We start from the raw sequence: 13,807 nt of genomic DNA on the forward strand, positions 1-13,807 counted from the left end.
GTCAAGGACTGCTGTAATGACACACAATAAATACTAAATGGAAGCTCTTTTTTCCAGGACATGATGAAGCAGCAGTACATCTGTGTAGCTCTGTGCCTGCACTCCTCTATTCAGGGATAATAGAATGCTTGTGCTGTTCTCTGATTGGACACAAGCTCTCCTCATACAACTGGAACAGCCAGTTCTGTACAAGTCAAGCCTTGCTCTCCCATGCAGCCAATAGGCAGTATGTAGTAGGCGGGCCCTAACATTACCTCACTGTGTGATTGTGCAGAGGGATTCGGTGACTTCATTTCTTTGTCTGCCGTTTGCAGTGTACATAGCTCCTGGGAAGGAAAGGGGATGCTCAGTCAGGAGCGGACGGTTGTTATGGGTCTGTGAAGGCGGCATTGTGTGTGCAGGAAGAGCTCGGTACAGGCGGACGGTAGGGAAGGCTCCTCAGCTCACACGGAACAATTGACACCATGGGTCGCCTGTGTGAGAGATGCGCTCAGCTCTTCCAGGACTTTGTGAACTTTGTGAGGAGACTCTCATCCAGGATAGTGGAGCACATGAAGGAGTGTATGGCCATGCTCAGAGAATGCTGCTGCCTCAAACCTAAGGGCACCTCAGTCAGGGAGCTGTACCAGCCTGTGCTGCAGAACCATGAGAAGCAGGCAGCCCAGGAGTTCCTCAATCATATGGAGACAGGTCAGTAGGAGCAGTGTGTGCTGGTGGGGGGTTGTCAGTAGGAGCAGTGTGTGCTGGGAGTCCACTGACTGGGGGGGGGGGGTTGTCAGTAGGAGCAGTGTGTGCTGGGAGTCCACTGACTGGGGGGGGGTGTCAGTAGGAGCAGTGTGTGCTGGGAGTCCACTGACTGGCAAGGTGTCAGTAGGAGCAGTGTGTGCTGGGAGTCCACTGACTGGCAAGGTGTCAGTAGGAACACTGTGCGCTCGGAGTCCACTGACTGGGGGGGGGGGGGTCATTTCCCTCCATTGGACTCAGTAGCTGGGACTGAGGACTATAGGAAATGCATCCTGGAGAGGGGGAAGGGCTTGTGTTGTCAGTGTTTGTTTTGTTTTTTCTCTTGGCTTGCACATGTTTCTACTTCAGCTGGGAACTCACTTCCTCTGCCTTCTATTAATAGAATGGACACACTGCAAACTGTCACATCACTAGCTGCTGTATATTTTTAGCACCTTTTGGTAGTCAAGCTCCCCTGTACTGCAAGGGTTAATTGCTTATTTATTTTTTACCCAGGATACAAAAAAGATTTTTGCTCCCTTGTATTCCTCACTTCCCAGCAGCCAGCTCTGAGGTGGCGCTTGCGGTTTTTAGCTTTCCTCAAACATGTGTAAAAGCGCCTAAATTTGCAACAGGTGTAAGGGCACCCCAAATGATGCATGTTTGCATCAAATGCAGCCAAACACACGGTTAATAAAACACACAAAAACGCGACGCTCGGAAAGTTGCGTGAATTACTTTGCCATGCGAAATCAATGGGCTGCCCTATGCGCGTTGGGCAAAAACACTCACAATTGCGGCGGGCTTCTACACGTGTTTATGGAACACTAAGCGTTGGCTCACATTTTATGCGGTGTGGAAAGCGCAACGAATCCTGTGTGTTTCTCAAGCTGCATTGAAATCGCACTGCGTTCATGCAAACCACAGCGGTTGTCAATGTTAACGACACCCCACAAAGGTTAGCAAAACGCAGTGTGATTGAATCGGATTGCATAGGTGAAAACACCCATGAGATACGATTCTAGTGTGGGGGGGTCCTGCATCTTTTTTTTTTTGTGCGGTTGCGGAGCAATTTGATCCATACAAAATGAATGGCTCAAATCACACAGACATCGCATGTGATTTGCACAATAACGCTGTGCGAATTACATGCGATGTGCCGCACCGCATATATGTGAACCGTCACGTGAGTGTAAATGCGACAGCGAATGTCTTCTATCCGACACTCGGATAGAGGTGGCGAGCCCTGTCATCACTTAGGGCTCTTTCACATCTGCCTGCACACTGTAGTATGTGATGGTGTGCGTTGTGTAAGGGCAATGGGGGCTGAGCAATGTGTTACTTTACTTTTTTGTAACTTTATTGAAGTGTCATAAAATGACATTTGTTCAACTCTATGCGCCACAGCACATTGCATTGTGGTGACATAGAAACATATGAGGGACATCAGAAAAAGACTAAATGTCCCATCATGTCTACCACTTTTTTTTTTTTCTATTTGTAGAAATTCAGATATGCTGCATATTTATGTACTTATGACATAAGTACATAAATATGCAGCATATCTCCCACTGCATAAGTCTTATGTAGTGGGAATAGGCAACATATAGTAGAAAATAATTGGAGCTGTGCATGCTCAGTTCTGAGAGTCAGACATTTTTTACTGGCAACCAAGGGGGATTTGATTTAAATCAAGTTGATTTAAATCGCTAGTAAAAAGGCTTGATTTAAAGCGGAGTTTCACCCAAAAGTGTAACTTCATCTCATCTGATTCCCCCCCCCCCCTTCCTGTGCCACATTTGGCACCTTTCAGGAGGAAGAGTATAGTATCCTGCCCCCTCTTCCAGGAGCCTGACCCACAGCCGCCAGGCAAGCGCATCGGGTCACAAACGATGCCTAGATGGCCGGGAAGCCCAGGATAGAGAGATTCCATCTGTGGACGTCATATGACTATGGGTGGGTAGGGAAGTGGTTAATGGGGCAGCTGTTGATGCTGCAGTGACACCACAAGGTGAGGGACTTGGCAGGAGCAGGTGAGTGGATGCACACTAACAGGCGTTGCAATGATAGATCTGAAATGACAGGTGCCCTTTAAATGTAAAGACTCATTTTTGCTGCTAGTTAGAATTTTTAATATTTGCAAACAAAATTAAGTTTTCCCATTTAAAATAATAATTTGTCAGGTTGGTAAATATTCCCAGACTGGGTCTCTTTTACGGCCTGTTGCCATTTTGCTCTTCAAGGGAGAAATAACACACTTCAAGCTATGTGCAGAAAGATCACAAGGTTTCTAAGCTGCTTAGAATGTTTCACTTTCATTTTTACTGCTTACCCTTCCTCCTCATTGATGGTACAGATGCATTTCTCTTCAAACAATCATACAGTTTGTAGTGTACATAGATTTGCAAAACAATGGGTTAAAGGGATACTCCTGAACTTTGTATCAATGCAGTGCATGTTATCTTAGCTCCCGCTCTACAAGACTCTGTTATGGCCGCACCAGGAGTATGCTGTCCAGTTCTGGGCACCAGTCCTCGGAAATGATGTACTGGAAATGGAGCGAGTACAAAGAAGGGCAACAAAGCTTAAAAAAAAGGGTCTGGAGCAGGGCTGTGGAGTCGGTAGATAAATGTTCCGACTCCTCTGTATTAATATGCAAATGTATTTTATACATTCCTTGAGGGAAAGAAACGCAACCTACCACAGGACTACTGGCTGGGAAGCCAACAGTCTACTGTATTGCACAGTTTAAGCAAAAGACAAACACAATGAAAACAATCAAGTGACTGGATAGTAGCAGCAGGCATAAACATCAGGAACAGGATCTTTACCAGTTCAAAAATACAAACCACATTATTTGGTTGTTTTAGAACAAAAACAAAGCTTATCTATAATGAACCAAAAACAAAATCTGTAAAACCTAGAAATGGTTTATATTAATCTTGAAATGTAGTTCTAGGCTTAGCAAATGAAAATCAATTCAATGTAGAGTTCTAAGGAAGAGAATTGCCTCTGCCAGATCCTCTTTCATAGAGGCTCTTAAGTCAGACTTTATTATTTTTAGGGCTGAAAATAATCTTTCGACACTGACTTGGGTGGGTGGCATTGCAGTAACTATTCTGGCCACATCACTAACGATCTCTGCATAAACAAGGATGGCTTCTTCAACAGTAAGTTTTGATGAGCGATCATACTTTTCAACTTCTTTTAGTGCTTTATAAAACTCCTGTTGGAATTTTTTTATTTGGACACTTACTGGTTCTCTAACATGCGTTCCCTGTAAAAGCAGAACACAACACTATGGAAAGTATAAGTATTGCAGCTCCTAATTGTGCGTTGCGTGCCATATAGTGAAGCACATGAAAAGCATGCTTCATCACGGTCACTTAACGTGTTCGTTTTGCGGTTACGTGAGGCACTGCATGTATTGGTCTTTATTCTTACAGTAGAGAAGTCATTAAATATAACTTTTTGTGAATTGGGACATTTAAACTTGCTTTTTTTTTTTATTCCAATCTAAATTTAGTAGGAGTCGGTGCATTGTTTGCCGACTCCGACTCCAGGTACCCAAAATTTCCCCCGACTCCTCGACTCCGACTCCACAGCCCTGGTCTGGAGGATAGTTACGAGGAAAGGTTGCGAGTTCTGAACTTATTCTGTCTGGAGAAGAGACGCTTGAGAGGGGATACGATTTCAATTTAAATATACTGTACTGGTGACCCCACAATAGGGATAACATTTTTTTGCGGAATGGAGTTTAACAAGACACGTGACCACTCATTAAAATTAGAAGAAAAGAGGTTTAACCTTAAACTACATAGAGCAGGGATCCTCAAACTACGGCCCTTCAGCTGTTGCAGAACTACACATCCCATGAGGCATTTTAAAACTCTGACATTCACAGACATGACTAGGCATGACGGGAATTGTAGTTCCTAAACAACTGGAGGGCCATAGTTTGAAGACCCATGACGTAGAGGGTTCTTTACTGTAAGAGCTGTACCTGAACGACCTACAGGAATAATACTGACATATAATCACACACATAGGTTGGACTTGTGTCCTTTTTCAACCTCACCTACTATGTACGCTGCTGCTGCTGCTAAACGGATTTTAAGGGTAGTTGGGCATTTTTTTTAACTGCTCCTGAACTCTCCTCTGTTATCTTATCAGTACATGTACACTGGGTTGTTTACAGTCGTTTCTAGGCAGTTGAGTTTAGAGTCTTTTTTTGAAAAGCAAAAAATGGGTTCAGAAGCTTATGCCGCGTACACAAGACCATTTTTTGGGTTGTAACAAATTTAAATTTTTTAATGGTCTAGAAAGAACTACGTTTTTTTCAACCCGATCGTTAAAACGGCCTTGCCTACACACGATCGTGAAAAAAAAATGCTCTAGCAAAGTGCGGTGACGTACATCACGTACGACGGCACTATAAAGGGGAAGTTCCATTCGGATGGTGCCACCCTTTGGGCTGCTTTTGCTGATTTCGTGTTGGTAAGACGATTCGCGCTTTTCAGTCTGTTACAGCACGATAAATGTGCTTGCTCCATTACGAACGCTAGTTTTACCAGAACAAGCGCTCCCGTCTCATAACTTGCTTCTGAGCATGCGCTTTTTTTTTTTCTTTTTTTACGTCGTTAAAGCCCACACACTACCATTTTTTACAACGTTAAAAACGTTGTGAAAAATTAGAGCATGTTCGAAATTTTTAATGCCCTATTTTTTACATCGTGAAAAATGCTCTGGAGCCTACTTGATGACATAAAAAAAACAAAATGTAATTTTTTACAACCCGAAAAACGGTCGTGTGTAGGCAGCATTAGAGTTTATAGGCATTTCAAGTGCTAAACGCGGTAACTCCGCTTGATCGTTCTTATATGCGGCGGGAGGGGACGTCCCCGCTCCTGCCATCATCTGGTGCTTCTCCGGGCTCTCCAGTGCCATCGTGGGGGCCTGAAGAACGAATCAGACGGCGCTGGATGACGAGGATAAAGATTTCCAGTGATGGTCACCGGTCATTGGTCATTTCAATAAAGTCGCGCCCGGGTACCCAGAAGTAAACAAAGCTGCAATAGTGGCTGTCTGCATTAGATCTGTGAATTTTTTTAAATGTTCCCCCCCCCGATCTCATGCATTCACACTCAGAAGCGAACACACACGCAAGTCCCGCCCACATATGTAAACGCGTTCAAACCACACCTTGTGCGTTGGAGCGTGTGCACCAATTCTAGCACTAGACCTCCTCTGTAACCCTAAACTGGTAACCTGTAAAAAAATTAAAGTGTCGCTTATGGAGATTTTTAAGTACCGAAGTTTGGCGCCATTCCATGAGTGCGCAATTTTAAAGCATGACAAGTTGGGTATTTATTTACTCAGCGTAACATCATGTTTCAAATTATACAAAAAAATTGGGCTAACTTTACTGTTTTTTGTTGTTTTTTTTTTTTTTTAATGCATGAAACTGTTAAATAAAAAAAAGGCATTTGAAAAATGATTGCGCAAATACCGTGCGAGATAAAAAGTTGCAATTACTGCCACTTTATTCCCTAGGGTGTCTGCTAAAAAAAAATCTATATAATGTTTGTGGGGGGGGGGGGGGGGGTTCTGAGTAATCTTCTAGCAAAATAATTATGATTACATGTAGAAGAGGAGCACCAGAATTGGTTAACCACTTCCCTACCCGCCCATAGTAATATGACTTCCGCAGGAGGGATCTCCCATCCTGGCGGGAGTCATATGACAACCTGAGCTTCCCGGCCGTTTAGGGGTTGCGTGCCCGCGGCGTCACTCTGCCTAGAAATTACTATAACCCCTTCCTGCCGAGCGTACGCATATATGCGGCCTTGGTTTTAGTAGGTTATACCGGGATGATGCCTGCAGCTGGGCGGTCAGCTTTCCAGGGATAACAAACGATGCAGCTAAAAGCCACTCGGTTGTTATCCCGGGGGAGCGGGAGGGTACACCCCTCCCCCTTCCACCACTCCTCCCGTCCCACCGGGAGACTCGATGCTTGATCTGCCACTTCTGGCAGGTAGAGACAGACTGGCATGAAGCCGGAAATGGCTTAGTTCCAGTCTTCTCTCTGTAAACGCAGAAGCAACGTCACAACGTTGCTTCCGGTGTACTTGGCTGCCAATGGCGCCAGTTTAAAAAAACAATACAGTTTCTCTTATCGTCCATGGATGGACACAGCTCCTTAAATCTTGACAAGTGGGTTACGTTCCCTGTTTACAGGAGAGGACTAGGCAGAAACATGTTAGATAATTAAATACATGTTACATTAACAGAGTTGAACAGCCCCGCCCAGGGGGCGGTCCCTCCAGACATAACCCTCCTCCCGGCAGTATGCAGCCTCAGTTTCGTTCTGCCTAGCAAGGAAAAGGACTTATGGCTCCCTTTGGGCCCAGCACCCTGAGGAGAATTTTATTTTTATTTTACTTTTTCTTGAATCTTCTTTCAACTGTCGGCTGAGAGACAGGCTGGATAAAATGGATCCTTGTAGTCTACTCAGTCCGACCAGCAAGCGTGGGCACACCTTTGCGAAGAGGCTGGGTCTGCCACACCATACCCCATGACTCCTGGGGTGGCCGGTGAGCTTTGCTCCGAGGTCCACATATCACTGGGCTGTGGTGTTGTCTCACAGTGGACCGGGCCGACAGCTACCTCCATTGCGGTTGTAGTTCTGTCAGGAATGCGTCAGCGGGTCCTCGCTCGGACGGGTAAGTACAGTCCCTCCCGCTTCGGTGGGTTGGTAAGGCCGGGCATTCCTGGGGTTCGGGGGTCCTTTTCTCCTACCTTCCCTGCTCCTTTCCCTTTGCTGCATTGCTAACCTTGTCGGGGGAGGGGGGGGGGGGGTGGAGGGGAGCCTTCCTGAGGGGACTGTGTTATCTGGCTTGTGTTTTTTTTCTTTTTGTATGGGGCTTTCCTGTGAGGGGTTTTTCACTGTTAAAAAGGCCTAGGAGACTTTCCTGTTTAAACGCAGCATTTTGCCACCATTTGGCTGGCGCCGTTTTTTGGGAGGGTTTTCAATTACATTGAAAACGCCTATTGGCGGCCATTTTGTCGTAGCCGCGCCATGGCGCAGCTTACATTGCAGGAAAAGGCATTTATGGGTGCGCTTCTCACTGCTGCAAGGAACTCTCTTAAGCTGGATAGTGCAGCTGGGTTTCCGCTGAGTGCTCCGTCTTTTTTGGATCACACAAATCAGACTGCTCTGTGTAGGTTTCTTTCCTTCTGTGCCCTTCTTTGTTAATTTCTAAGATACTGAATGAGAAAAGCCGCTGAGGGCTTTTGTAGTCCCTCACCGCCGGGCGGTTCAGTGCCCCTTTGAGGAGAGCCTTTTCAAAGGGCGGGCTTCTTCTCCAGTGATGGACCCTCCAGATGTCATGTATAGGTGACCACTCTCCCTATTGCAGGAACCCTGGCTTGTATGGATCTGACTTATCAGATCCGAAGTACTGACCCGTTCCATGTTTACCATGCTGGGGCCTATTGTGACCACTACTCTGGGGTCTCAGTCACTCACGGAGTGAGCATTTTGCACCAGACAGTGGAGGAGCACCGACTCTCTCCTGAAGTTATTAGGCTAGCGGACCAGCTGGTCCAGGGCCTTGTATAGGTCTGTGATGCTTCATGGAATGCTGTGCCCTTGTTATCCAGGGCTTCTGTTTTAGAGATAGTTTTATGCACACGGTGGTGTAGTGGTAACTCCATTACTTGGCAAAAAGAGTCATTGGTTTGAATTCGGACACTTTCACCAGTCTGCCTGGAGCTTGCATTGTCGCTCCCTGTGTCTGCGTGGGTTTCCTCCGGGTATTTCGGTTTCCTCCCACCCTCCAAAGACATGTGTGCATACACCTACATATAATACATACACACTATGTGTATGTATTGTTAATGGACCACCCTCCTAGGCCGACAAAGGCTCAGCTGGGGGACTAATCCGTCCCTGGGAGCGTAAGCCGATCACGCCGGCTGGTAGGTTCACAATTCCGTGAACCTCCCTGCTCTCCGACCAGTGGGTCTGCGAGGTGGTCTCTTTGGAGTACTAGATAGGGTTTTTTCCTATCCACAGAACAGAGTTCTTTCCTCGTGTCTTCCTCTCCCGGCTCGTCGGTCTGCCTTGGGCAGTGTGGGACTTGCTGAGCTGCGGGGTAATTTTACCTTTCCTGCAGGACTAGAGGTTTGGGGTTTTCTATGGGCCTCAGGCCCTGAATACCTTTGAACGTCGGGTAGTTCCGCATGGAATCTATTCGTTTGGTGGTAGCTGCGCTCCATCCGGGGGACGTTCTGGCGTCCTCGGACATCAGGGACGCATACATGCATGTCCCGTTTTGCACAGGTCAGAGGTTTCTGTGCTTCGTGATGGGGGAGGGCCTCTGTCAGTCTGTGGCCCTCCCTTTTGATCTGGCGTCAGCACCAAGGGTTTTCACCTAGGAGCTCGCACTTATCCTAACTTTGTGGGACAGCGAGGCTTTGCCTCGTGGGCTACCTAAACGACTTTCTTCTGAGAGCAGCTTCTGTCTCGGACCTAGGTATACCGGCAGGCTCACTACTGGAGTCGCCGGAAGTTGGACCAGGGCGACTGGTCTTTGTGCTTGGGGGTGTTTCGGCTCCCTTGCCGGAGGTGAGTCTCACAGGGCATGGATCTCCTGGCCGCTCGTCTCCACCGCAAGGGCGTCAAAGTTAGTGGTCTTGTACAGACGCGTCAGTCGCGCTGGTGGCCCTGTGGGGTCTGTATCGGCGGCCTTATGCCGTTTCTCCATTGTAGTTGCTTCCTCGGCTGCTCCAGGAGTGGAGGCTGAGGGGATCCCGATGATTCTAATCGCTCCAGATTGGCCTCGGTGTCCTTGGTACGCCGATATCGGGCGCCTGGTCCTTCTGTCCCGAGGTCCCATACTTCCTCCTGTTGTACAGTCACTGACTTGCTCAACATGGATATTGGAAGCCAGATTTTAAGAGACCGGGGTCTGTCCGACTCTGTCATCTTAACCATGCTGTGGGCACGGTAGCCTTCTTCCGCAGGATCTACCGTCGCACCTGGAAGGCCTACATCTCTTGGTGCGAAGAGATGGAGTGACATCCACGGACGTACTCGGTGTCCAGGGTTTTGCTGTTTTTACAGCTTGAAGTGGATCTAAACATTGCTTAAATCACTGTTTGGGGGCAGATTTCAGACTTGGCTGTGTTCTTTCAGTGGCTTTTTGTGGCCCGTTCCCTGGTGGGTTCCTTCTTGTGCAGGGGGTTTGTCATATACTTTCCCCTCTTGGCTCACCTCTTCCCCCCATGAGTTTTGACTCTGGTGCTCGCGGTTCTTTAGGAACCTTCCTTTTGGAAACATCGGAGACATTTTTCTCTTGACACTATCTCAGAAGGTGGCCCCTTTAGTGGCCTTTACCCCTGTTAGAAGGGTTTCTGAGTTGGCGGTCTTGTCTTGCAAGCCGCCATGCTTGATCCTCCATAAGGATTAGGTGGTGGTGCCCCCGCAACCTTCCGTTTTAGGTGGTTTCGTTCATTTCACCCTAACGAGGACATTGTACTTCCATCCTTGTGTCCTCGGCCGGCGCATCCTAAGGAGGTTGCGCTACATACTTTGGACGCGGTACGTGCCTTGCGGGTGTACCTGCCTTCTACGGCTCCATTTCGGAGATCTGACTCTCTTTTGTGTCGATGTCTGGTCCACAAAAGGGCCTGGCGGTCTCGCCGACCACAATTTCTCGGTGGAACAGGCAGACCGTCATACAGGCCTATGCTCTTAGTGGTATGGTCCCCCATTTCCGTTCACGGCACTTTCGACCAGGGCAATTGGTGCTTCCTGGTTTTTTTTCCGACATCATGCGTCGGTCCCACAGGTGTGCGAGGCGGCGACTTGGTCGTCCGTTCACGCTTTTTCCAGAATTTACATAGTTGCTGTGAGTGCATCCTCTGATGCTTCTTTCGGCCGCTAGGTTTTGCAGGCGGCTGTTTAAAGTTGCACCTCCTTCGTTGAGGAGGAGCTCTGCTTGTTTTCGGGTGAAGTCAGAAGTGTTTAGAAGTGTGTGGCGCCTGAAACATAAGAATCTTCGGCATATGAACTCATTTTTTTGCCTCTTAAAAAATAAATAAAAAAAGGCCTATAAACGCAACTGCCTAAAAACGACTGTAAACGAACCTGTGTACATGTACACATAAGATAACATTGAATGAGTTCAGGGGCAGTTGAAAAAAGTGTCCAACTGGCTCTGAACGTCTGTTTAGCAGCAGCAGTGTACATGGGGCCTTACTGAAAGTACTAATTGGTTATTTGTCACTGACCTGCATATGTATGAATCTCTCCAGATCACTACTGGACAGATGAACAATAAATACATGTTTTAGTTTTTGGTGAGAAAGACATATGCAGTAATATTAACCTTGCTGCAAAATCTTTGTTTGCCAGGAGCATATGCTTTTGGAAACAGATTGTGTTTGGATAAAGGATTATGCTACCTTTCAAAACACTATGGTAACAAATATCCTGTCTTTTGCTGTTTTATAAATATTATAAAATATCTATACTTTTGTGTCAAATAATGTAAACATCATGCCTCAGTTGTACTGGACAAGTAGGCGACACCAGTGGCAATGTGTTAATTGTTTGACTACCACTTAAATATAAAGGTTAATTGCATGTTTTACTGAATAGAATATATGAATGTTTTTGTTAATGAACTGCTCGGTTAATAAAGGCGATCCCTTTTGTGTGCATCCTTGTATTTTGTAGAATGGAGGATTAGTGTGTGTGTGTGTGTGTGTGTGTGTGTGTGTGTGTAAAATATCTGCTAGTTCAGTATATTGCTTAGACTTGTATGAAGTGGCTGACCTTTTGACAAATGTCATTTTGCAGCAGCTTTAGCATTAGATCAAACCTCTTTATTTTATTTGGCTGCTGATAAATATGTTCTATTTCTAAAAAGGTTGTTCTATGTGTGTTGCATTTTTATTTTATTTTATGCACATTGTTATACTCCTGCCATTATCCTATAATTAAATTTACATGCAGTACCGTAGTTCACATTAAGATGGCTGGCATTTTATTGAGCAGATCCAGAATTAGAAGCTACCACGGCCATTTTTTTCAGACATAATGAGGCATACATGCATTGTAAACCAGCTTGATATTGTGTTTAGGATTTACAGATGATCTTCCTTGATGCTAGAATTCAGTTCTGAACCAGATGGACACAAACTTCACAAATCAATAGTGATAAAACTCCCCCCCCCTCCCTCTGTCATTGTATAAATTGTTAGGCTTTTGCATCGTATTTCTTTTTGTTTCATCAGTCACGTAGGCTTGTTGGGATTCATATTATTGAACGCTAGGATAACCGATAACAATTGTATTTTAGTTGCTAAGTGAATGTTTGCTCGCTCTACACATAGTAATCCTTATCGTAAGAAACAGATCGTAGACACTGATGTAGTTTTCCTTCTATATAGACTAATGCCGCGTACACACAACCGTTTTTCGGGTTATATAAAATTATGTTTTTAATGGTCTAGAAAAAACAATGTTTTTTTTTTAACCCGATCGTTAAAACAGCCTTGCCTACACACGATCATGAAAAAAAAATGATCTAGCAAAGCGCGGTGACGTACGACGGCACTATAAAGGGGAAGTTCCATGCGGATGACGCTACCCTTGGGGTTGCTTTTTGATGATATCGTGCTTTTCAGTCTGTTACAGCGTGATGAATGTGCTTACTCCATTACGAACGCTAGTTTTACCAGAACGAGCGCTCCCGTCTCATAACTTGCTTCTGAGCATGCATGTTTTTTTCACGTCGTTAAAGCCCACACACCACCATTTTTTTTTTTACGATGTTAAAAACGACAACGTTAAAAACGTCGTGAAAAATTCTCTGGAGCCCACACAGTCATTTTTTACAACCCGAAAAACGGTCATGTGTATGCGGCATAAGACTTGCTTTTACATGGAGTTCTCTCTCAAAAAAGATGTATGTGATTTTGTTTTTAATCAGAATCGTACAGCTGTCCTTATGAGTGCCAAATTTAGTATTAAAGCCGGACCAGGGCTGCAACTAACGAATATTTTTATAATCGATTAGTTTGCCAATTTATTGTTTCGATTAATCGGATAGCTGCTTAGTCAGTGCAGCAAGAGCAGAGCACAAGCTTGTGCAACCACAGTTGCAGACCTTCAGCAGCAAAAGGTTCTCTGACTTCACCTGGACCAAGCTGTGTGTGTCAGGTCAGCTGGAGGCTTCTACCCATCTGCCAGTGCTACATGGACTACTGATGTTCCCAGCAGAGGGGAACCTTGTCTGAAACAAGGGACTTTGTTCGGGACTTGAACTAGTGAGGAATAACCAGCCTGGGGACTCTATCGTCAGCATAGTATCCATTCTCTTTCCATCCTCCTATCTCATAGAGGATACGATGATCGGTTGATGTACTACTCTGCCTTGGATCGTATATGACATCAGTCATTATAAGCCTCCCTTGACTTTCGGTGGCATATGTCATCTTAAGTCAACACGCTCCGGTAAGCCTGCATTGCTTTCGGTGGTGGTTTTATCACGTATTTGAGAAGTCACTCATCTCATCCATTCACTTTTTCACTAGATTGATTTTGTTTTGGTTTATGTGAATATTTTCATCGAACTATTGTTAATTATATCACTTTTTGCGCTTTGGCACCAACCAACAGGCGCAACAGTTCACACTGCACCACGTGCCCAGCGGCACCATATTTATTTCCTGCAATATGGGACTTGTATGTTGTTGATGCACATTCTGTTTATAATTGTTATGTGTTTCACATTCTTTGGCAATTGATTTTCATTATTGACAGTCTGTTTGAGCGCTACACATTTATTTTCCTTTTCACTTTTTGCTTTTTATTCAAATGGCATTTTCCATTCACTTATTATTGGCAGGGTATCCACCTTTTTTTTACTCGATTAATCGGATAAAATCATAAAAAAAAAAAAAAAAAAAAGTAATAAGCACCTTTTTCTTGAATTTAAAGTAATAATATAAATGATGGGGCGGCACTATTCCTCCCGGGAACACCAATGACGGTGGTGGCACTATTCCTCTC

General features: G+C 45.4%; 1 protein-coding gene across 1 annotated transcript in view; it reads left to right on the forward strand.

Annotated features, from left to right (window-relative positions):
- Nucleotides 1–239: 239 nt before the first annotated feature.
- Nucleotides 240–13,807, forward strand: part of LOC120937346 (vacuolar protein 8-like) — a gene marked incomplete in the record, with an annotated part of 68,156 nt that continues 54,588 nt past the window's right edge. Inside the window, 1 exon segment of the mRNA XM_040350493.1 lies at nt 240–690. Within this exon segment, the coding sequence (XP_040206427.1) occupies nt 465–690 (226 nt within the window).

Source organism: Rana temporaria, chromosome 4, assembly GCF_905171775.1.
Source record: "Rana temporaria chromosome 4, aRanTem1.1, whole genome shotgun sequence".
Lineage (NCBI taxonomy): Eukaryota > Metazoa > Chordata > Amphibia > Anura > Ranidae > Rana > Rana temporaria.